Source organism: Mesoplodon densirostris, chromosome 3, assembly GCF_025265405.1.
Source record: "Mesoplodon densirostris isolate mMesDen1 chromosome 3, mMesDen1 primary haplotype, whole genome shotgun sequence".
NCBI lineage: Eukaryota > Metazoa > Chordata > Mammalia > Artiodactyla > Ziphiidae > Mesoplodon > Mesoplodon densirostris.
Window position 1 is genome coordinate 42,199,127 of NC_082663.1, and position 26,265 is coordinate 42,225,391.

Below are 26,265 nucleotides of genomic sequence, written 5' to 3' on the forward strand. Positions count from 1 at the left end.
TAGTGCCTCATAGTTCTTTTCAAGTATTACATTGTTTTAATGGAATCTTGGAATGGGAGCTTTAGCCCATTGAAATGTCGCTTAAAGGACATGTTCTTCTGTCACTAGCTGAAGCTGTGTGGATGAAATGATAACAATAGAGTGTTGTGATGCATTTAAAAAGTGTGAGAAATCAGTTTGTCTAGACTGAGAGTGTGCCTAGAGGGACTAGGAATTTTAGAGCTTCTGTGCCCTTTAGGTGTCAAGTATGTGAGAGATGCCAAGCCTTTTTATTCTGTCTTTGGCAGCAGTTCAACTCGGCTGCAGTACCTTACATGTCTTCTGCAGGCAAAGACAGGGATTCTATGTCAGAACAACTTGGGCTTCAAAATTTGGAAACTCATTTGTTCGAATGCCAGCTTTATTGGGGGAAGATATCAGTAAATAATTGCCGTAATTTGAGGGGGCATGGAAGCACTGGCAGCTAGGAGCTTAGCAATATTTTATAGCCACTGATTTTAAAGAGGTTTTCCATCGTTAAAAAATCATTCTATCCCTTTCTGCTTTGATAGTACAAATCAAGAGATACTCTTTCCATTTTATTAAAGCTTTATTGGTTTTCAAATTACTTTGGCATATGCACACAATATAGACATTTATTAAGAAAAAGTAAGTGTGTTTCTTATGATCTCATCTTTCTGAGGTAACTGGTATTAAGAGATTAATATATTTCCTTTTCTATAAGTCTTAATGAAAAGAATAGCTAACTTACAGCTCCAGTTTTTATGATCTCAGCTCAGAATGGAGGGGTTGCTATGGAGTTTGACAAGGATGCCTCACCCCCTAATTTTGTAATACACTTATTACATTGTTTATTTATACTTTGCTTCGACTATAACTGAAGAAATAGGACATATTACTATGAAGATATATAGTATTAAATAATAAGTTAATATGAAAGATTACAAATACTGTGGTGAATTCAAAGGGGGAAATAAACATCAAGGACTTCCCAGGAGCTGAGTCTCTTTCAAGCTCTTGAGTAGAAGAATATGCTTTAGAAAGTCATTAAATATAATAATACCTGAAATTACTTTTCTTTGAGGTTTAACTTGACAATTAGAAGTTACTAATTAAAACTTATATTCATGTCTTTAAAAATTATGTACCAATTGCACTTGTTTTGTTTTTATTTTATCCTATAAGCAAAGAAACTTCTAAAAAATGTAGGCATATACTAGAAGTACATTTTTGTGTAAATATTTGTATGGATCATTTCAATAGTTTCTCCAAACAGACAAGCTGTGACAAAGTAACCACACCTAATTATTGGTACAGGTGGAAAGGTATAGTTACCAGCTAAAATAACTTTAAAGAATTGGTTCTTTAATCTGTGGGTAGAAAGACTAGTCGAGTCAGAAATACATTTAGTTTTTTCCCAGTACATATTGCAACTAAGTACTTATACTAATTCTTTGGTCCAAAGCATTGATTAGAGTGGAACCACAGATAAACGTTAGCCTTTATTAGAGGACATATTACAGTGAAATTAAAATTGACAAAATGGGCTATATTTTCTAGTTTTCACAAGTTTGGTATACTCATTTCCAGGTTAAACCTGTTGTTTTTAACCAGTTAAAATTTACCTTAGTAAGTGAACCATGATTTTAAAATGCTTCATTTATAAGAATAATATAGTTGACCCTACTATGTTCTTATGTTGATAAAGTATTTTACCATACTAAATGGAGACTTAAATTCTGAATTACTTTGTTATTTTGCATCCTGATTGCTATTATAAATTGATAAATATGTCTAATCTAGGGCATCAAAATTGTATGCATTCATCAGTTGAGCATTTGTTACTGGATAGAAATATAGAAAAAGAGTCAAGAAAGTTACCATTGTTTTCATCTCACGTTTCTGCAAAAATTGTGCAAATTTTTTGGCTCTGCTTTGCAGAATAGATTTGACATCTATTTGATATCATTTTCTCTTCAATAGGTTTCACCAAAGGGAGATAAATCAAAATGCTAGTTAAAATTGTTAATTGATTTTAATTGTTTACAAACAGGGTCAGGCCTTCCTCTGAAGGGAATGCCTTGTTGTAAGCAGTTTGACATAGAAACCATTGGTAATAGATTTTTTTTTCTATTTAAAATTTAGTCACTTTTTATATTTCATTATTTTTAATATCCCTTTACATTTCTCTCTGCTAACTAATTAGCAGGTAATTACTTGCTTATGAAATAACAGTCTATTGTATACAGGCTTTTCTACCAGCAAAATCTTCAGAAATTACCAGTGCTTTGTTGTACAGAAGGGACCTAATTTTTTTTATGAACCCTTCCCCACTGTACCCTAACACTCCCCCAATATATCTTTTCCAAATACCAGAATAGCAGTTTACATGGTAAAATAACAAAGTAGTGAATTAAGTCAGAAAGCTTAAAAAAATTTATAAATAAGTATGAATAGAATTGCAAGATACAAAAAGCAACAAAAACACTTTAGAGTGTATGTGGGCTGTTAGAAACACGTTTGCTTGTTTTTCTGTAGGATATTACTGCTTTAACTGGTGTTCCAGAAGAGCATATCAAAACTAGAAAAGTCAGGATCTTTGTTCCTGCTCGCAATAACATGCAGTCTGGAGTAAACAACACGAAGAAATGGAAGATGGAGTTTGATACCAGAGAGAGATGGGAAAATCCTTTGATGGGTTGGGCATCAACGTGAGTACTTTGGTTTATTTGAATATTATTTTCAGCTCTGTTTTTCTGTGTAGATTTTCCTTTTAAGTACACTGATTTTCAGACTCTTCTGTGTACAGAATGCTTTTTTTTTTTTAATTTATTTATTTTTGGCTGTGTTGGGTCCTCGTTGCTACACGCAGGTTTTCTCTAGTTGCAGCGAGCAGGGGCTACTCTTCGTTGCGGTGCGCATGCTGCTTATTGGGGTGGCTTCTCTTGCTGTGGAGCATGGGCTCTAGGCGCATGGGCTTCAGTAGTTGCAGCACGTGGGCTCCATAGTTGTGGCTCATGGGCTCTAGAGCACAGGCTCAGTAGTTGTGGCACACGGGCTTAGTTGCTCCGCGGCATGTGGGATCTTCCCGGACTAAGGCTCAAACCCGTGTCCCCTGCATTGGCAGGCAGATTCTTAACCACTCTGCCACCAGGGAAGTCCCCAGAATGCTTTATGACAATACCTTTTGAGATAATTTGTGTAGATATCACTATGTTTGATGATATAGATATATATATTACATATATATAATATATATATAATGTTCATATAAGTGTGGCCCAGCAAAATAAACCATAAAAACAGTCTTTTTCAGAGTACTATTTATTGGATAAAAATGGCTGACATTGTGAGCACTCTTAGCGTGGTCCCCAAGCTATATATATTAGTTTAAGATACACTGTATGAATAGTGTTAATAATTTAGTGACACTTTTACTTGTTTATAAAATAAAACTTATATTTTTTTGTTATTTATAAGAAGAGATTAGATAAGTTTAGAAATTGGCTATTTTGAGGGAAACTTGTAAGTTCCTGAGATCATGTGATTAATAAATTCACAGGCATTGGAATAAAGTAGTCATAAATTCTGTGGCACTAATGAAATCAGTGACCTGAATCTCTATGGTGGATAAGGCCCAAATGTTAAAGAGCAGGACTGCCTCTAGTTGAATGAAAGACGCTGCTACTAGAGAAAATAGCTAGATATTCAAGAATATTATCTTTCTTACTGAGACTACTGGAACATTATATGTGTTTAGTCTCCAGTTGAAGGTAGTTATCAGTTTAAATTATGTCTCATTTTAGAAAAGTATGACACTTAACATCTTTTCCTGATGATGTACCTGGGAGAATTTTTGTTTAAAATATCTGCCATGTTGCAGTTTAAATAGAATTATATTTTATTTGGCAGAATGATACATAGGCACAGTTTTTCAGGTGTTTTGGTATCTTTAGATTTTATGTTTCATGTAATATATGGAGTGTTGTTGTAAATCACACACTCATAGAGACTAAAGAAATATATAAGGAATAACTTCGTCTATACCCAATGGTTGAAATGTTAAGATTACTCATTTTTTAAGTCACATGATCTTTTAATGTGTTCATCTATACACAAGGTTCATCCATTGCACTATCTATTGATGGCATCGGGTAGTTTTCATTTGGCATTATTATGCATAATACTAAAATGAAAATTCTTATACATATCTTTTGGTGAATGTATGACTTCATACTAATAAGATGCTAATTAATCCCTGAAACATTAATTATCAGTTAATAAACCAATTTATATTAAGAAATATCAATAATCTATTAATTTCCATCCCTTATGCTTATATAGTTAATGACAGTTAAATTACTGGTAGAAAACTGTGAACTTGTGGAAGATATATTTTATGCTTTATTAGGGTAGGTCTGTTGCAGTTTTACCCCTCTTCTTAATCCTGGAACATAATCTGGAAAAATAAAAAGGCATGGCCTTTCTGAGGTTTTGATGGAAAGCACAAGGTGTTTACTAACTCCTTCTAACTCTGTGGAACTCCAAACTCAGTCCTCACTGTAGCAAGTGGACAGCTGCTGAAATCTCTGTTGGGTTCTCTCAGCCTTCTCAGCTATTGTTTTAAAGCCTTGTCCATTCATGTGCAATTCAAAAGTTCTCTGTTCTGGGGATTCCTCCTTTTTAATGTTTTTGCTCCTAAATTTCCAGCTTCTCTGGGAATATACTAAATTCCATCTCCAGACTTCTTGTGCTTACAAGACTATGGCTTTCTTCTGCTTGAGTGCTTGATGCTCCTAGCTGTCTGAACTAGAGAGCACCTTTAGGGGAAAAATTGTATAAATTTGGATCAAATCCACTATGGTTCCATTTTTTCAGTTTTTGAGTTGGACAGTGAATTTGGGAGTTGAACTTAGGAAGATTAATCTGGCATATAGGGATCTTACGGGAGTCCCAGAATAGTAACCATTTTGTACAACTTGTGAATCTTCACTTCAGTGAGTGCTATTTCCCATGTATTCTCTTCTGTGTATATCTCATATCTTTACACTATCCAAATTACTTTCTGAACCTTCTTTTCTATATTTTTTATTCCATGTATCTAAACGATGTTTCACAGAATGCTATACTTGGCTTAGAGATTCAAAATAAATATTTGTAGCAAAACAGTCTTTTAATAAACATGCTAATAAAAGTGACATTTCTGAAATTATATGGTTATTTTGTAAAGAGTCTATGTAGATTTGTAAACATTACCACTATCCTAGTTTGAAGAACTCAATTAGATGTCAGATCTTAGAGCATTATTTTTTTAAAGTGGCCAAAAGCTGAAAATAGTATTGTAAGTATGATGTATTCTAAAGAGTATTCTCCATAATGATGAAGGTTCATTAGGAAGATGTTGTTGTTGCCATCTATTTGGGGCAGGGAGGCAGTAATGATAGTAGCAGTAACGGTTATACTCAGCAATTTTCTTGATACTAAATTTTTTAAATTGAGGTATAGTTGATGTACAATATTATATTAGTTTCAGGTGTACAGCATAGTGATTCAAAATTGTACAGCTTATACTCCATTTAAAGTTATTATAAAATATTGGCTATATATCCTGTGCTCTACAGTATATCCTTTTTTAAAATTTTTTATTTATATATGTATGTATTTATTTACTTATGGCTGCGCTAGGTCTTCGTACCTGCGTGGGTGCTCTCTCTAGTTGTGGCGAGTGGGGGCTGTTCTTCCTTGCAGTGTGCAGGCTTCTCATTGCTGTGGCTTCTCTTGCTGCAGAGCACGGACTCTAGGCACGTGGGCTTCAGTAGTTGCAGCATGCAGGCTCAGTAGTTGCAGCACGTGGGCTCTAGAGCTTGTGGGCTTCAGCAGTTGTGGCGCATGGGCTCAGTAGTTGCAGCTCGTGGGCTCTAGAGCAACAGGCTCAATAGTTGTGGTGCACAGGCTTAGTTGCTCTGCGGCCTGTGGGATCTTCCTGGACCAGGGATCCAACCTGTGTCCCCTGCATTGGCAGGTGGATTCTTAACCACTGGAACACCAGGGAAGTCCCTACAATATATCCTTGCAGCTTATATATTTAGTACATAGTAGCTTGTACCTCTTACTCCTCTACCTCTATCTTACCCCCTCTTCCCTCTCCACACTGGGAACCACTAGTTCGTTGTCTATGAGTCTGTTTCTGTTTTGTTATATTTATTCATTTGTTTTATTTTTTTAGATTCCACATATAAGGGATAACATAAATATGTATTTTGTAAATATGTAAATATATATTTGTCTTTCTCTGTCTGATTTATTTCACTAAGCATAATACCCTCTGGGTCTATCCATGTTGTTGTAAATGGCAAATTTTCATTCTTTTTTGTGGCTGAGTAGTATTCCATTGTATATGAATACCACATCATCTTTATCCATTCGTCTGTTGATGGACATTTGGGTTGCTTCCATATCTTGGCAACTGTAAATAATGCTGCTGTGGACTTTGGGGTGCATGTATCTTTTCAAATTAGTGTTTTCATTTTTTTCTGGATATATGCTCAGGAGTGGAATTGCTGGGTCATATGGTAGTTCTGTTTTTAGTTTTTTTGAAGAACCTCCATACTGTTTTCAATAGTGACTGCACCAATTTACAATCCCACCATCAGTGCACAAGGGTTCCCCTTTCTCCACATCCCTGCTAACGTTTGTTATTGTGGCCTTTTGATGACAGCCATTCTGACAGGTATGAGGTGATATCGCACTGTGGTGTTGATTTACATTTCTATAATAATTAGGGATATTTAACATCTTTTCATGTGGCTATTGGCCATCTGTATGTATGTCTTTGGAAAAATATCTATTCAGGTCTTCTGTATATTTTTGATAGGTTGTTTGTTTTTTTGATATTGAGTTGTATGAGCTGTTAATTTTAGATAGATCAGTCATATCATTTGCAAATATTTTCTTCTATTCAGTAGGTTATCTTTTCATTTTGTCAGGTTTTTTTTTTGTTTTTTGTTTTTGTTTTTTTGCTGTGCAAAAGCTTTTAATCTGATTAGGTACCATTGGTTTACTTTTGCTTTCGTTTTCTTTACCCTAGGAGACAGATGTAAAAGAATATTGCTATGAATTATGTCAAAGAGTGTTCTGCCTATGTTTTCTTCTAGTTTTATGATTCCTTGTCTTACATTCAGGTCTTTAATCTATTTTGAGTTTATTTTTGTATATGGTGTGAGGAAATGTTCTAATCCCATTCTTTTACATGTAGCTGTCCAGTTTTCCCGGCACCATTTGTTGAAAAGACTGTTTTTTCTCCATTGTATACTCTTACCTCATTTGTCATAGATTGATTGGCCATTAGTGCATGGGGTTTTACTTCAGGGTTCTGTAGTCTGTCCCATTGATCTATGTGTCTGTTTTTATGTCAGTACCATACTGTTTTGATTACTGTAGCTTTGTAGAAAAATCCGAAGTCAGAGAGCATGATACCTCCAGCTCTGTTCTTTCTCAAGATTGCTTTGGCTATTTAGGATCTTTTGTGTTTCCATACAGATTTTAGAATTATCTGTTCTAGTTTTGTGAAAATGCCATTGGTATTTTAATAGCGATTACATTGAGTCTGTACATTGCCTTGAGTAGTATGATCATTTTAACAATATTAATTCTTTCAGTCCATAAACATGGTATATCTTTCCATCTGTCTATCTTTCCATCTGTTTGTGTCGTCTTCAGTTTCTTTCATCAGAGTCTTAGAGTTTTTCAAGTCCAGGTTTTTTACCTCTTTTGTTAGATTTATTCCTAGGTATTTTATTCTTTTTGATGCAATGGTAAATGGGTTTTTTTCTTAATTTCCCTTTCTGATAATTAGTGTATAGAAATGCAACAGATTTCTGTATATTAATTTTGTATCCTGCAACTTTACCAAATTCATTAATGAGCTCTTGTAGTTTTTTGGTGGTGTCTTTAGGATCTTCTGTATATGTTATCATGTCATCTGCAAAACAGTGAAAGTTTTACTTCTTCTTTTTTCACTTTGAATTCCTTTTATTCCTTCTTGTCTTGATTGCTAGCTATAGCTAGGAGTTTCAGTACTATATTGAATACAGGTGGTGAGAGGGGGCATCCTTGACTTGTTGCTGATCTTAGAGGGAATACTTTCAGCTTTTCACCATTGACTGTAATGTTAGCTCTGGGCTTATCATATGTGGCCTTTACTATGTTGAGGTATGTTCCCTCTGAACCCACTTTGTGGAGAGTTTTTAACATAAATGGATGTTGGATTTTATCAGAAGCTTTTTCTGCATCTATTGAGATGATCATATGTTTCTTATTCTTCAGTTTGTTAATGTGGTGTATTACATTGATTGATTTGCAGATATTACATCATCCTTGCATCACTGGGAAAAATCCCATTTGATCATGGTAGATGAACCTTTTAATGTGTTGTTGAATTTGGTTTGCCAGTGTTTTGTTGAAGATTTTTACATCTATGTTCATCAGTGATATTGGCCTGTAGTTTCCTTTTTTGTGTGATATCTTTGTCTAGTTTTGGTATCAGGAAGATGCTGACCTTGTAGAATGAGTTCAGAAGTGCTCTTCCCTCTGCAATTTTTTGAAATAGTTTGACAAGGGTAAGTGCTAACTTCTCTAAATGTTTGGTAGAATTAAAGAATTAAACTATGAAGCCATCTGGTCCTGGGCTTCCTTTTGTTGGGAGTTTTTAAATTACTGATTCAATTTCATCACTGGTAATTGGTCTGTTTATATTTTCTATATCTTTCTGGTTCAGTCTTAGGAGAGTGTACATTTCTAGGAATTTGTCCGTTTCTTCTAGATTGTCCATTTTATTGGCATATAGTTGTTCATAGTAATCTCTTATGATTCCTTGTGTTTCTCTGGTGCAGCCTGTAACTTCTCCTTTTTCATTTCTAATTTTGTTGATTTGGGCCCTCTTTGTCTCTTGCTGAGTCTGGCTAAAGGTTTATCAGTTCTGTTTATCTTTTCAAAGAATCAGCTCTTAGTTTTGTTGATCTTCTCTATTGGTTTTTTAGTTTCTGTCATTTATTTCTGCTATCATCTTTATGATTTCTTTCCTTCTACTAACGTTGGGTTTTATTTGTTCTTTTTCTAGTTCCTTTACGTATAAGGTGAGGTTGTTGAGGTTGTTGACTTGTATCACCTTAAACTTATCTCCTGGAGTGGCTTTTGCTGCATCCTATAGATTTTGGATCATTGTTGTTTAGTAGCATATTGTTTAACCTCCATGTGTTTGTTTTTTTTTGCAGCTTTTCTCTTGTAGTCAATTTCTAGTCTCATAGTGTTTTGGTTGGAAAAGATGACTGATATGATTTCAGTTTTCTGAAGTTTACGGAGACTTGTTTTGTGGCCTAGCATGTGATCTATTCTGGAGAATGTTCCATGTGCACTTGAGAAGAATTTGTATTCTGTTGCTTGTGTTTGGAATGTTGTTGGATATATATATAGTTTTATACAAATGTATAACTTTTAAGGCCGTTTGTTTTGTCATTTAAGGCCAGTGTTTCCTTATTGATTTTCTGTCTGGGTGATCTGTTCATTGATAGAAGGAGTATTAAAGTCCCCTTTTATTATTGTGTTACTGTCAATTTCTTTTTTTTTTTCCTCTCTCTCTTTTTTTTTTTTTTTTTTTTTTTTGTGGTATGCGGGCCTCTCACTGTTGTGGCCTCTCCCGTTGCGGAGCACAGGCTCTGGACGCGCAGGCCCAGCGGCCGTGGCTCACGGGCCTAGCGGCTCTGCGGCACATGGGATCTTCCCAGACCGGGGCACGAACCCGTGTCCCCTGCATCGGCAGGCGGACTCTCAACCACTGCGCCACCAGGGAAGCCCCGTCAATTTCTTCTTTTATGTCTGTTAATTTTGCTTATGTATTTAGGTGCTCCTATGTTGGTGCATATATATTTACAATTGTTATACTTCCTTCTTGGATTGATGCCTTGATCATTATGTAATGTCCTTCTCTGTCTCTTGTTGTAGTCTTTGTTTTAAAGTCTGTTTTGTTGTTGTTTTAATATAAGTATTGCTACCCCAGCTTTCTTTTCACTTCCATTTTCAAAGAATACCTTTTTCCATCACCTTACTTTCAGTGTGTCTTTAGGTACAAAGTGAGTCTCCTGTAGGTAACATATATATGAGGCTTGTTTTTATATCCATTCAGCTACTCTGTGTCTTTTGATTGGAGCATTTACATTTAAAGTAATTATTGACAGGTATATACTTATTGCCATTTTGTTAATTGTTTTGGGTTGTTTTATAGTTTTTGTTCCTTTCTTTTTATTTTGTTCTCTTCCCTTGGGATTTGATGACTATCTTTAGTGTTATATTTGGATTACTTTCTCTTTTTTGTGTATTATTATAGATTTTTGGTTTGTGGTTACCATTAGGTTTGTATATAGCAATTTGTATGTGTGTGTGTGTGATTATTTTAAGTTGCTTTCTTAATTTCAAACTCATTTTAACAACCCTGCATTTTTACTCCCCTCCCCCTAAGAATACAGTTTTTGACAGCATATTTTACATCTTTGTTATGTGTATCTTTTAACTGCTTATGAGGACATATATGATTTTACTACTTTTGTCTTTTAATCTTCCTAGTAGCTTTCTACATGGTTGATTTACTACCTTTAACATTTCCTGTAAAGCTGATTTGGTGATGCTAATCTCTTAGCCTTTGCTTGTGTGTATAACTTTTGATTTCTCCACCAAATCTGAATGAAAGCCTTGCTGGGTAGAGTATTTTTGTTTGTAGGTTTTTTTACTTGTATTATTTAAAATATATTATACCATTCCCTTCTGGCCTGCAAAGTTACCACTGAAAAGTCAGCTGGTAGCCTTATGGGGAGTTTCCTTGTAAGTAACTTGTTGCTTTTCCCTCTTAATTTTTAATATTCGCTATCTTTAATTTTTGCCATTTTAATTACAATGTGTCTTGCTCTGGTCCTCTTTGGAGTGATCTTATTTGGGACTTGCTGTGCTTCCTGGACCTGGATGTCTGTTTCTTTTTCCCAGGTTAGAGATTTCAACTATTATAATAGTTTTCAAATATGTTCTCTACCCCTTTTTTTCTCCTTTCTTCTTCTGGGACCCCTATAATGCAAATGTTAGTATGCTTGATGTTGTCCCGGAGGTCTCTTAATCTGTCCTCATTTCTTTTTATTCTTTTCTTTTTTTTTTCTTTTTTTTTTTAGCTTCAGTGACTTCCAGCTCCGATTCTTCCAGTACTCCGACTTCCAGCTCACTGATTCATTCCTCTGCATCATCTGTTGATTCCTTCTAGCGTACTTTTTATTTCAATTACTGTATTCTTCAACTCTGTTGGTACTTCTTTACATCTTCTTTTTGTTAAACTTCTCACTGTGTCATCCATTTTTATCCTGATTTTTTTGATCTTTACAATCATTACCTTTAACACTTTATCGGGTATCTCCACTTCACTGAGTTCTTCTGGTGTTTTATCTTGTTCCCTCGTTTGGAACTGATTCTCTTGCCTCATTTTGCCTGATTTGCTCTTTTTATTTCTGTGTATCTTGCAGGTTAGTTTTGTTTCCCAACATTCAAGAAGTGGCCTTTTGTAGATGTCCTCTGTGTCCTAGCAGCACACTCCCCTCTTGTCACCAAAGCTATATGCGCCAGGGGTGCTGCTTGTGTGGGCTGCATGGGTCCCTCTGTTGTGGCAGGTTGGCCACTGTGGGCAGTCAGATGGCTGTGGCTGGCCCCTGGTCCAGTTGTTTGCTAGGCCTTACCTTGTGTGGAGGAGGCTGGCTGCGGAAGCCCAGGGTGTCACAGGGCTAGTGCTGGCTCACTAGTTGGCAGAGCTGGGTTCCTGGATCTAGTGTCAGCCTACTGGTCGGTGGGGTCATTTCCTGACATGGCTGGCCGTGGGTTCTATGGTGTCCCAACACTAGTGCTGGCCTCATGGTGAGTGGGGCTGGACTCCAGGTCAACTGGTTTAGTAGTCCAAGATGTCTCAGTTCTGGTGTCAACCTCCTGGTGTGTTGGCTGGATCTTGGATAAAGCAGGCTGTGGGGCTGCAGTGGTCCTGGGATTGGGACCACCTGCTGGTGGGCAGGGTCTGGTTCTGGGGCTAATGTCCTCCCACTGTTGCATGAATTTAAGCCCTGTGGTCTCTTGCTGCAGGGCCCAGGGGTCCTACAGCTGGTGTCGAACGCATAGTGAGTGGGGCCAAGGCCAAGGGGTTCTGGGGCTAGTCCTGGCTCACTGGTAGGCAGAGCTGGGTCCTGGGATCTCTGGCTACAGAATCCTGGGGGTTCCTGCTGAACTGCTGTTGTCCACTGCTGGGTGGTACCAGGACAGCTGAGGGAGGTGAGGGATTGTGAGGGATCCACGATCCACAGTGTCTCAGAGCTGGTGTCGTCCTGATGGTCCACAGAGCCAGGGCCTATGCGGTCCCAGGGCTGGTACTGCCTGTTGGTGGGTAGGCTGGGTCCTCTATGGCAGGCTGAGGGTGTGCTGTGGCCCTGGGGTCTCTGGCTGCAGGGCCCTCTGGTGGAGAGTGTTGTGTCCCAGGGCGACTATGGGCTCAGAAGTTTTTACGGCAGCCTGCCTGCTGGTGAGTAGAGCTGTGTTCCCACCCTGTTAATTGCTTGGCCTGAGGCACCTCACGATTGGTGCCTACAGCCTTGTGGGTTCCAGTGGTAATAAGGTATTGGGAGTGTTCCAGAATGGCACTTGCCACTGTCCTCGTGGTAGAATGAGCTCCCCAAAATGGCTGTTGCCAGTTTTCTACATCCCCAGGCTACAGTTGCCTCCTGCCTCTTCTGGAGACTCTCAAAGATAAGCAGGTGAGTCTGACCCAGGCTGCCTTCAAATTACTCTTCTGCCCTGGGTCCCAAAGTATGTGAGATTTTGTGTGAACCTTTTAAGAGTTAGTCTCTACTTCCCACAGCCCTCTGGGTCTCCTGAGAGTAAGGCCCATTGGCTAAACAGGGGCTCGTCTTCCCAGTGCAGGATCCCTGGGCTTGGGAGCCCGATGTGGGGCTTAGACCCATTGCTCCTTGGGCAGAACCTCTACAATTGTAATTATCCTTCTCTTTGTGGGTAGCCCACCATGGGTAGGGGTCTCCCTCTCCCACCTGTCTCATTGTGGTTCCTTCTTTGTATCTTTAGTTATAGAAGATCTTTTCCACTAGATTCCACTTTGTCTCAATAATTGCTGTGTAAATAGTTGTAATTTTGGTGTGTCTGTGAGAGAGGTGAGCTCAGGGTCTTCGTAGTCCACCATTTTGGCCACGTTCCTTCTCATTTTGACGAATTTGTAAGTTTTAAAGAAAAACCCAAGAGGATTCTCAGTCTCCTCTAGTTTTTTTTAAGTTTAATAAATGATTTTATTTGAGATTAAAGATTGCTGAATATCTCTGCAATTTTAAATTTTTTAATTTGGCAATACATGTTAGAAAAGTCAAATTTAACACAGAAAAACATATTCAAACATTTAACAGTTTTAAAGAAATGATTTAAAATAAGTAATTTTCAGCCAGAGGCTAATGTTAAATCCTGGAAAAAAATTGTTTCTTACAGGGCTGATCCATTGTCCAACATGGTTCTAGCTTTCAGTACTAAAGACGACGCAATTGCCTTTGCAGAAAAAAATGGTAAGTTTGGTTTGTTTTTGTTTTGCTTTGACAAATAAAATCAAGATATGATCTTATGTTCTTAACCTTAATCAGATTCTATATCCCTAACTGGCATTAAGTTGAATGAAATCTCTCAATGTATCTAATCCAGTGGTTTTTAGATTTTTTTGTTTTTTACAACCTGAGAACATACCCCTCCAAAAAAAAATATAAAAGTAAATGCACATGTAACGTAAGTCAAACTGCTTTAAATTTGAAGTAGAGACAGGGAATAAAACTACTTGTCTAATTCCTATCTTGCTTATGAATTCCTCTGCAAAATCATTTAACATTAGGTCTCTAAACTCCAATTAAACATCTCATAAGGCAACCTATTCCAGTTTTGACATCTGGTTATTATTTTCTTACTTTCTTACTTTGAGCCAAAATCTCATGTCTGTTACTTTACCTAATAGCTTTTCAATTATTTGAAAATAGTTATCATTATCATACTTCCTCTAAGATTTCATGTAAGGCTAAATGTCTACATTTGCCACTTTTATTGATATGTTGGGCCTAGTACCAAGCATAATCTCATGTCTACAATTATATTAATACAGCCTCAGAGTATATTATACCTCAAAACTACTGTAGCCACCTAAAACTATTGGCCTATGTTGGTCTTGCTTTCAACAAAAATACAGAATGTCTTTTTTTCTCATTTCCTGCTGTTAAGCCATGCAACACAGTAGTGAAAGGAGGCTTTGGAGGCAGACCATTCTGAATTCTAATCCTTATTATGCCACTTGAAGCTACATGATTTTGGATTAATTTCATCATGGGCTTAATGTTTCTTCGTTGTTGAAATAATGGTACTTATCTTAAGGTGTACTTAGTCCAGCACTTGATACATAATAGACGTTTGGTAACTATTAGTCCTGTTCCTTACCTCCCTCTCCATCTGTTATTTCTGCTGTTTCTCTTGGATTTTAATGCAGTACTGTGCATTTGTATCTAATGCATTCTGTTGTTCTAGTCGGTCAAATTGAATTTGAATCTAATTTAGCTATCTATTTGAATGACATACTGTCCATTTAAGTATGTTATTACTATAAGGCAATATATAAGTGTAAAAGATTATTAGCATTATCTAACATTTGATATAAACGTGAAAGCACTGTAAAGATTATTATTATCTGAAATATTTTCTTTTCATCCTAAGTTCATATATACCTTACGATTAAGAGTCTAAAGCCAAACTGCCTGGGTTTGAATCCATGTCGGATCGCTGTTTGACTCTGTACAGGAGGAAATGGAAGTACAATGGAAATTGTTGTGAGGATTGAATGGGTTAATTAAAGTGCTTAGAACATAGTTAAGTAAGTATGTAATAGTATATCAGTTTATTTTATTAGTAGTAGACTTCTGAAATTAAAAAGATTTAAGTGTAATTCCTTATTAATACTTTCTTGGCAATTTCCAAATTTCTGAATTACATATTGTTCTCAAAGTGGTTATAGTCTTTAAAATATTATTATGATTTAACATTTACATTGCTCTTTTTAAAATTAAACTGTAATATAGCTTATCAGCAACAGTTCTGTTAATGTTTTTCAGCCTACCGTATTTCATGTCTGACACTTCAAAAATGTCTGTACTGTGAGTTTAATGACAGGAAATCTAATTAAACTCATTGCTGACTAGTCTCTGAGTGGGCACAAGGACTGCCTGACTATAGTTGCCATGTGATTTGCAGGTGTGACCTAACCACTGCTGCTGTTAAAATCAAGTGCCTTTCCATTCTGATTTCTACCCCCAACACCAGAATGAAAATTGAGGAACATTATCAAAGTCAATAGACAGTAAAACTTGAAAAAGTTTAGAGGATATTACCTTATAAAACTATAAGCTACCAGTGGATCAGGCGAGTTCCCTGGTGGTTGAGTGATTAGGACTTGGCACTTTCACTGCTGTGGCTCGGGTTCAGTCTCTGGTTGGGGAACTGAGATCCCGCAAGCCATGTGGCATAGCCAACATAAAATAAAAAAAACAAAAACAGAAAAACAGTGGATCAGGAATTCTAACTTACAGTGTAGCAAGAGTTAGGTACATACTGGAAACAAAGCAACATAACACAAAACGTATATAATGGACACTTGCTTATGTGGTGAAATTATTGACTTTCTAAAATATTTTCCTCTACTCAAGAATTTGAAGCCACTTTCATCTCCTGGGGAAGTCCTCAATGATTATTCCTCATTCCTCATTTATTTAACATTTAGCATTATATGTCTGTCTTTAAATAGATAAGTCCTGTTTCTACAGCTATCGTGGCAGCAAGTCTAAACAAACACCATTGAAATGGTACAGAATCATGGGGTGGAGGATCTTTTCCAAATTGCCCAGCATGTCCTCTATTCTGATTTTGCTCTCTTGGGTAGGTGCATAGTGGTGGGGGGCATACAAACGGATGCCTGCTTCCCCTCCACACCAAACATCATTTTGTTGTAAGCTAGTGCTATTGAAGGTTACGTGAACCAGTGTTCTGGTAGGTTAAGACAATAAAAAGAAATGGTTCAGAAGCACTAACATGAAAGACTATTGGATTAAGAGGCTAGAAACTAGGATTCTCGTTGTGTAATTGCCCCACAGGAGAGCTTGAGCAAGTCATGTTTCACTATAGCCATTGATAAACATGTTTCTTCATCTTTAAAATAAGTTGGATTGAGTAATGATCAAAAACTATAGACTTAAGGATGTCAAGCCCATGAACCAGCTCATATATATCTTTATTTCTTTACTGCCTAACCCAGTGCCTTATTCATCATATGCTCTAGAAGGAAACATTTGTTTTTGTTGATATAGATAATTCTGTGTTGATAGTAAAATCTGGCAATCCAGGTATGAGCATTAGTTTGCCTTTCAATAGTGTCTAGAAATAGGAGGTTAGGGTAAAACTACCACAAAAAAAAAAGGATAATTTGTACACTAAGGGAACTGTTCTGAAAATAAACAATCTACCTTTCATCTCCTCCTTAGTTTTCTAATTTCCCTTACTTTTAAATGGTTTTCTAAAAAAGTCATGACCATCATTTCCCTTGACACAAAAGATTTTACTGTAGAGAATCAGTACAATGAAGAACAAGATTTACAGATTCCGTTGCTTTCTAGAAAACATTTTTAATGCCTATATATCAGACTCAGTTAATGGGTATCATCATAACATAAAGCTAACATTCATAAACACCAAGTCATGAGCCAGTCACTATGCTAAGTGCTTTTCATTCTAATTTACATTCTCACTACAACTCTATGAAGCAAGAACAGTTATTCTCATTTTACAGTTCAAGGAAGTTGAGGTTTTAGAGATATTATAACATTAACAAGGCCACATACTTATAAGGGGGTAAGTTTTATTTGAACACAGGTATGTTCATTCATGTAGTGTCTATGACCTCTTTTCAGCTATAATAGTAGAATTAAATAGTTGTAATAGAGACCTTATGGCCCCCAAAGTCTAAAAATATTTTCTACTTGGCCACTTACAGAAAATATTTCCTGACCCCTCGTCTAAACAATTATATGTATTCCCTCAATACTGAGACCCTTTCTTCCCTGACATTTTTATAAATCCAAAATACTCTTTATTCAGACACTTCAAAAGGCCTGTGCTTAATAGATACACTTTTCTCAATTGATAAGTTAGTGCTTATATTGTGAAGAACTTGAATTATCACTCAAGTACTAACCTAACTTTATCATACCATGCCTCAGCTCTTCTTCCTGCCCTTATCCCCAAGCCTGCTTTAGTTTCTTCCTCCTATAACCTCTTCCTCATTCTGTTCCCTTTCTCTTCTTTTTTCCTGCCTGTGAGCTCCAACCTAGTCTTCAAAATACATTTTAAGTGTTATCTCCTTCCTGATCCCTTTTCTTATTATTTCCCTTTCCCACCTCCAAATAGATGTGCTCTCTCTTCCTTTTAACTTCCACAGTGATTTGTTCCTTTCTTACAGCTCTTATAGTATGGTATTGTATTTTACTTCTTTTGTATTGCATTCAGTCATACATATGTTGAGTACCCTGTCATATGCCAGCAGTGGTGGCTAGGTTCTGGGGATCATTAGTTAATAAGGCATAGTCCTCTTACTCAAACTGTAATACTTTACCCTGCTTACTGAATTATAAGCACCTACCAGGGAAAACACCCAGTCTCATTCATCTTCATCTTTTAATGTGCTCAATAAAAACTGGTAAATTCAACAGTATATTTAGTGATGTTATAAATTATTCTCCAGATGATGTTTTAAACTTTTCCTTAAATCACTTTAAATTAATTTGGCTACTTGTTCTATCTTTTAGAAGAACTGTTAATTCCCTCTAAGGAGAAACCTGAAGAAACAAAATTATAGTAGAATGATTAGCAATTTCTTATATTTTAGTGTGTTTGTAAAATGCAACCAGTAAACGTTTTTCTGTGAAGTTAATTTGAAGCTTATCCTTAGTTTAAGAGTTAGTACCCTAAAGTATATTCCAGGGTACTTAAGATGATTATTTCATAACTTTAGAGTTATTTCCAAGCTGTATGCTATTTGTTCTAAACTTTTCTTTTTAAAGGATGCTGAGACCTAGAGAAGTTAATAAAACAAGACCAGTATCCATCACATAGCTCCCAGCTGATAGGGCCCAAGTTTCTAGGTTCCAAGTCCAGTGTTTCTTCTATGATACTATGCTGCTGGTAGATCTTAAAAAATCAGTCATCTAGATGTGCACTGTCCAGTATGGTAGGCACACGTGGCTGTGTAGCACTTGAAATGTGTTTAGTTGGAATTGAGGTGTGCTGTTAAGTGTAAAATATACATTGGATTTCAGCGACTTAGTATAATAAAGCATTAAATATCTTTTTGTATTGATTACATATTTAAATGATAATATTTCACATATGTATTGGGCTAGGGAAAAAATGATTAAAGGCTTACCTGTTTCTTTTTAGTCGTTTTTTTAAATGTTGCTCCTAGAAAATTTAAAATCATATGTATGGTTCACATTCTGTTTATATTGGACAGCACTAATCTAGAATACTTCAAGCTATACAAGACATTCATTATACACATATTCTAAGTATTTCATTAATATATATTCTATGGTGAATATAAAAAAAAACAGGAAAACTTACCCAATTTTTAAAAATTCACATTTTATTACTTAAGAAATGCAGGAAATTCCCTGGTAGTCCAGTGGTTAGGACTCAGCACTTTCACTGCCAAGGGCCTGGGTTCAATCCCTGGTTGGGGAACTAAGATCCCACAAGTTGCACGGCTTGACTAAAAAATAAATTTTTTAAAAAAAATTTTAAAAAAGAAATGCAGTTCTGTTCTTCAGACACTCTTACCCAATATCAATCAAGGATAAGTGTAGACTCTTACATTATATATAATAGTGAAATAAAATAGCTAAAAGAGACCTATATTACATCATAAAACCCATATTAATCACCTATTTTCAATTTCTTAATCAAATAAAGCATTGTGTAAGTCCATCTTTTTTACCTAAGAATGCCCTCATCACTAAGACTAAAAGTTTTCTTCTTCCTGCTATTGATAATTCCAGCAACTACCTCTCTGCTCCTCTTTTTTGCCTAGGTCTCCCTTCTCACCATAGCTCACTTCCTGTGGAAGGCTGGTTCTGTGAACTGAGGATTTGGATAGAAGAAAAGACTGAATGCTTTCCCATGGCTTCTTTTTCCCCCTGCTTCCCACCTCTTACTTCTCCCTCCCCCAACATACACAAAGTAAATTACAAATACCCCTATGTCTTTGGGTTTTAACTCCAGAGCCTCATCCTCCTCATCCTAAAGGTCCCCCTTTGAATGCAGCATATATTCCAGAGGAACTCTTCAAAGAGCATATATTCCAGAGGAACTCTTCAAACTCTTTTCTGTTTACAAAGAAAGGTTATCTGAGGTTTCCTCTGAAATGTAGATGAACCTTATTTTAGTTCTTTGTGTACAGAAAAGACCCACCTTTCTCACCCATGTGGCTTTTGTCTTTTCTTGTTTCATGTTGGAGTCAAAGGGTGGGGGAGGAGAAGGAAGCTGCATCCTTGAGAGAGGAGGTAGAAGCTGTGGAAAATTTCCATAACAAGCTAGGATCTGCTACCATTTACATGCTAATGAACCAGAATGGCTCCCCTCCCCACCCCCATTTGATCTGATTTGAAACTTTGTGAGTTTCCTCTGGTATGTCATTTTACCCCCTGTGTTTTTCTCATTGCTGTTAGCTGTAAAAACTCTTTGAAATTCTCAAAATAGAGGAGGGTTTCCTTCAGGAATAGGACCATAGTGAATAAGCATTGAAACTGCTGTAGTGGTCTCTTGGGGAGGAAAACCCACCTCTGAAGTAATAGAAGGTGGAAGCAACTAAGGAAGCAGACAGGTTAGGCCCTGGATTCAGGAAAATAAAGAGATAATTGGAGTTGCAGCCCAGAACGTAGAATTACCCCAGAAGTGGACACCATCAGCAAGGTCTGGATTTCCACCTAATGTAAACCTTGTAATGAGGGTCTCAACCTCACATCCATATATCTATTATTAAAAAAACAACTTTCAAAAAAATAAAACGAACAAGAAAAGACAACTTTCAAAACAAAAGTAAGAATTATCACTCTCATATAGATATAAAATGCTTGTTAAAGGATTTATTTTACTCTGTAGGGGAGCAGAATTTGCCACCCCAAAATACGTTTCTTTGGCATATTATTTTAAGCTGATTATTTTCTAAGAAACTGCATACTTGGAGGAAAGTAGGAGTTACCCTTTTGTAATAAGCATTTACATTTATAAGGGAAATATCAATTTGTAAGGGTATCTCCCTGGATGTACCTGAAAGAGGGGGATGACCTTATCTCCGGAAACTCTTATCAGTGGAGAAGGCAATGACTTAAATCTGCATAACAGTCTCACCCTTGTTTACTGTTTTTTTCCTGGTGATCTCACAGAATTGACTTTTCCTATCCTCAGTGTTCTCTTTTGTCTTTAGCTGAGGATGGTATTTAAGGAGGGGGCTTTGGCAGTTTTTAATTACTTACTTCTGCTGGGTCTCTCCCATGTCTATATGTTATTAAACTTTTGTTTGATTTTCTCCTGTTCATCTATCTCATGTCAATTTAATTCTTAGTCCTTAAATACGGTCTTCAGTTAAAGACGAGAGATATTGTGGGTGGGGAGTGAGTTATGGGAGGTTATCAGGCAAAGTATCATAAACAAGGGTATGGTTGTTATGCAGATTTAAGTTAAAGCCTTCTCCATTGATAAGTTTCTAGAGTTTCAGTCATCCTTTCTCCTCCTGCTACAGAGAAGGGGACAGCTTACAAATGGAAATTTCCCTTATAAATGTAAATGCCCCTCAGAAAAGGGCAACTTCTCTGTTTTCAGAGATTTCCTGTGTTTACTGTTTCTTAAAAATAACCAGCTCAAGACAATCCTTATTGCCAAAGAGGCATATTTTGGAATGGCATATTCTACTCCTCTTTACCACATAAGTTTTCTTACATTTGCTTTGCTGAAAATTTCAGAAGGAATCTCAAATTGGATTTTTCAAACCCTTTTAAGACTAGGAAGCCAAGCCAATAACTTACCACCAGATTTCTCCTGCAGTACCTATTAAATTGGGCAAATTCCTCCCTTCTCAAGGTCCTAAAAAAATCCTAAGGTTCCTTAATACCTTAGGGAACTTTGTAAGCCCTAGTGCCATGGAAGGACTTTGGAAGCATTGGCTCCATAAAATCAACTTTAGTTCCTTACAAATGTCTGGTCATACCTGAGTAAATGAGCATCATTCTCAAATATGTCATTCCAGATAAGGCCTTGGTTGCATAACCATTGTTTCTGTTAAATTGTAATGAATTATAGATACCTCAAGAGAGGGGAAGAACTTCCTGATATGTCCAGAAAATAGAACGTTAAAACAATATGAAAAATATTCTCCCCCAAACCATAGAATTATCTCTTATCAAATTTTTCAGTCCTGTATAACTAATTCTTGTTTCACTGGATCATAAATGTACCTGCTTCTTAACTAGAGTTCTGGAAATTTTGACTGAGTCCACTGATACGGTCTTATAATTGTTTAAGTGATGCCATCAGAAGCCTATACATATTCTTCACAGGGCTTTGAGACAGTCTTTCATTGTTGAAGATAAAGCTCTCCGCCTGTAGCTGTTTGCAAGAGCTCTTAGGAAAGCAGTAGAGTAAAATTTAACAATCTTTTCATAAATGATTAAAGACTTAAAATGGATGTAGTTAACATTACAGATAAATTTCAAAAGTGAAATATATGATAGGAGTTAATAACAAGAATAACGCAATTTGAAGGCATTCCAAAAAATGTTACAAACAAAATATCTGTACACAATTAGGTAAGCCTGTTTTCAAAGAAGACAGTGACTGTTCATCTAATTTATGAAAATAGACGAACATACTCTTTACAGAGAAAAAAATCTTAAGACAAAGTAATCCTGAGACATAATATACCATGACTATACCAAACATAATAAGAATATGTCAAAAAATATATCAAGTAAAAATATCCAATAAGTCTAGGGTAGGTCCTAAACATCTGTATATTAATAAAACTCCATAGATATGCAGTATGGATTCCTAGTTGACATATAGTGGCCTAGAACATAAAAGTTCTAAACTAAAGAAGATGTAACCAAGTTAATGTTTTTAAAATTAACTGAAATCGTGACTGATAACCTATACCATTTTCTGATATCAGGCAAAGCAGCACCAGAGATCAGATAAATAAAACCTATCATAGACAGTGAGGGTATTGACAAATCTCTATACTTAGCATATAGCATACAATTTGTGAAATACTTACATTAGTAACATTTTAGCCATACAGATTTAACCTCAGGATGGTTAAGCATCTCTTCTGACTTGACAGCTCTTCCAATGTAGCTCATCAATAGTAACATATCAAATAAATCTAATTGTGTCTAGCACATCTTTTTTTACAAAGTTGAAAGCACACATCTTTGAGATTCCCCAGAGGGCCTGTGGAAAATCACAAAGATAGTTTTAGATGCAAAGATACGCTGAATATTTTATTTTACATTTAGGATTTGATTTGTGGCAGGCAAAAATAAAACATTTTCAATAGATTTGAACATTTAGGAAATAGAATCGCAGGTGCCTGAGAAACATTATTTGACTGCTCATGTCAAAGTGACAAACTTATAAACATCGAAGTTAGCATAACTGTGAAGAACCTGAGCTCTTACAATAAGTCATCAAGTACTTAAAGTCAACATAAAGCATATAAAATTATTCTGTTAAGCCACAGAATCTTTGCAATCTAGGCAGATTAGACAAAAAGAATAACCCTTCATTTTGTAGGTGAAAGCAATAAACACTAAACTAATGAAACAAGCCCATCAAAATGGAGCAGACTTTGCAAGGATTTTAACACATATCATAGCTTTTCAGACTTATTTTCCAGACATACTGTACTCTAAGGCAAATAAAATTTACTTTTTCCAAATCTTACATAACTTTCTGTACCCATTCAGGTTTTGTCCTTCATAGTTCTCTTTCTCATTCTGGAACAGCCATTTTACTAACTATTCCCTTTTCCCCTTGGTAATCAAAAACACATCTCATAACCTTGCATACAAAGTTATTCCCTTTGCCACCATCACTCCCAGTGGAGTTTCATTTGTGTGTATTAATTCTATCTTTTGACGAAAGTTACTTTGATTTCATAGAGAAAACAGACATAAGTTGAAAACTCTTACACACCAGCATTTTAGTAGACAAGCAAAGGTCATTAATACACATAACACAACTTTCTACAACTGTGTGCATTCTTTTTTTTTTTAACATCTTTATTGGAGTATAATTGCTTTACAGTGTTGTGTTAGTGTCTGCTGTATAACAAAGTGAATCAGCTATATGCATACATACATCCCCATATCCCCTTCCTCTTGCATCTCTCTCCCACCCTCCCTATCTCACCCCTCTAGGGGGTCACAAAGCACCAAGCTGATCTCCCTGTGCTATGCAGCTGCTTCCCACTAGCTATGTATTTTACATTTGGTAGTGTCTATATGTCCATGCCACTCTCTCACTTTGTCCCAGCTTACCCATTCCCCTCCCCGTGTCCTCAAGTCCATTCTCTACGTCTGTGTCTTTATTCCTGTCCTGCCCCTAGGTTCATCAGAACCATTTTTTTTAAAGACTCCATATATATGTGTTAGCATATGGTATTTGTTTTTCTCTTTCTCACTTACTTCACTCTGTATAACAGACTCTAGGTCCATCCACCTCACTATAAATAACTCAATTTCATTTCTTTTTATGGCTGAATAATATTCCATTTATATATGTGCCACATCTTCTTTATCCATGCATCTGTCGATGGGCACTTAGGTTGCTTCCATATCCTGGCTATTGTAAATAGAGCTGCAGTGAACATTGTGGTACATGACTCTTTTGGAATTATGGTTTTCTCAGGGTATATGCCCGGTAGTGGGATTGCTGGGTCTTATGGTAGTTCTATTTGTAGTTTTTTAAGGAACTTCCATACTGTTCTCCATAGTGGCTGTATCAATTTAAATTCCCACCAACAGTGCAAGAGGGTTCCCTTTTCTCCACACCCTCTCCAGCATTTATTGTTTGTAAATTTTTTGATGGCCATTCTGACTGGTGTGGGGTGATACCTCATTGTAGTTTTGATTTGCATTTCTCTAATGATTAGTGATTTTGAGCATCTTTTCATGTGTTTGTTGCAAGCTGTATATCTTTGGGAAAATATCTATTTAGGTCTTCTGCCCATTTTTGGATTGGGTGGTTTGTTTTGTTGATATTGAGCTACATGAGCTGCTTGTATATTTTGGAGATTAATCCTTTGTCAGTTGCTTCATTTGAAATATTTTCTCCCATTCTGAGGGTTGTCTTTTCATCTTGATTATGGTTTCCTTTGCTGTGCAAAAGCTTTTAAGTTTCATTAGGTCCCAGTTGTTTATTTTTGTTTTTATTTCCATTTCTCTAGGAGGTGGGTGAAAAAGGATCTTGCTGTGATTTATGTCATGGAGTGTTCTGCCTGTGTTTTCCTCTGAGAGTTTTAGAGTGTCTGGCCTTACATTTAGGTCTTTAATCCATTTTGAGTTTATTTTTGTGTATGGTGTTACAAGTATTCTAATTTAATTCTTTTACATGTAGCTGTCCAATTTTCGCAGCACCACTTATTGAAGAGGCTGTCTTTTCTCCATTGTATATTCCTGCCTCCTTTATCAAAGATAAGGTGCCCATATGTGCATGGGTTTGTCTCTGGGCTTTCTATCCTGTTCCATTGATCTGTATTTCTGCTTTTGTGCCAGTACCATACTGTCTTGATTACTGTAGCTTTATAGTATAGTCTGAAGTCTGGAAGCCTGATTGCTCCAGCTCAATTTTTCTTTCTTAAGATTGTTTTGGCTATTCGGGGTCTTCTGTGTTTCCATACAAACTGTGAAATTTTTAGTTCTAGTTCTGTGAAAAATGCCATTGGTAGTTTGATAGGGATTACACTGAATCTGTAGATTGCTTTAGGTAGTATAGTCATTTTCACAATATTAATTCCTCCAATCTAAGAATATAGTATATATCTCTCCATCTGTTTGTATCATCTTTAATTTCTTTCATCAGAACCGTATAGTTTTCCGCATACAGGTCTTTTGTCTTGTTAGGTAGGATTATTTCTAGGTATTTTATTCTGTTTGTTGTAATGGTAAATGGGAGTGTTTCCTTAATTTCTCATCATTAGTGTATAGGAATGCAAGAGATTTCTGTGGATTAATTTTGTATCCTGCTACTTTACCAAATTCACTGATTAGCTCTAGTAGTTTTCTGGTAGCATCTTTAGTAGTTTTCTGGTAGCATCTTTAGGATTCTCTATGTATAGTATCATATCATCTGCAAATAGTGACAGTTTTACTTCTTCTTTTCCGACTTGGATTATTTTGTTTCTTTTTCTTCTCTGATTGCTGTGGCTAAAACTTCCAAAACTATGTTGAATAATAGCGGTGAGAGAGGGCAACCTTGTCTTGTTCCTGATCTTAGTGTAAATGGTTTCAGTTTTTCACCATTGAGAATGATGTTGGCTGTAGGTTTATCATATATGGCCTTTATTATGTCAAGGTAGGTTCCCTGTATGCCTACTTTCTGAAGAGTTTTTTTTATCATAAATGGGTGTTGAATTTTGTCAAAAGCTTTTTCTCCATCTATTGAGATGATCATATGGTTTTTATACTCAATTTGTTAATATGGTGTATCACATTGGTTGATTTGCATATATTGAAGAATCCTTGCATTCCTGGGATACACCCCACTTGATCATGGTGTATGATCCTTTTAATGTGCTGTTGGATTCTGTTTGCTAGTATTTTGTTGAGCATTTTTGCATATCATCAGTGATACTGGCCTATAGTTTTCTCTGTTTGTGACATCTTTGTCTGGTTTTGGTATCAGGGTGATGGTGGCCTCGTAGAATGAGTTGGGGAGTGTTCCTCCCTCTGCTATATTTTGGAAGATTTTGAGAAGGATAGGTGTTAGCTCTTCTCTAAATGTTTGATAGAATTCGCCTGTGAAGCCATCTGGTCCTGGGCTTTTGTTTGTTGGAAGATTTTTAAT

At 36.3% G+C, this 26,265-nt stretch overlaps 1 protein-coding gene across 1 annotated transcript in view; it reads left to right on the forward strand.

The window, feature by feature from the left end:
- NDUFS4 (NADH:ubiquinone oxidoreductase subunit S4) overlaps positions 1-26,265 on the forward strand; it is a 125,380-nt gene that overhangs the window by 86,067 nt on the left and 13,048 nt on the right. The window contains exons 3-4 of the mRNA XM_060091691.1: positions 2,539-2,711; positions 13,561-13,634. Of these exons, the coding sequence (XP_059947674.1) occupies positions 2,539-2,711; positions 13,561-13,634 (247 nt within the window). The remainder of the gene's footprint in view (positions 1-2,538; positions 2,712-13,560; positions 13,635-26,265) is intronic.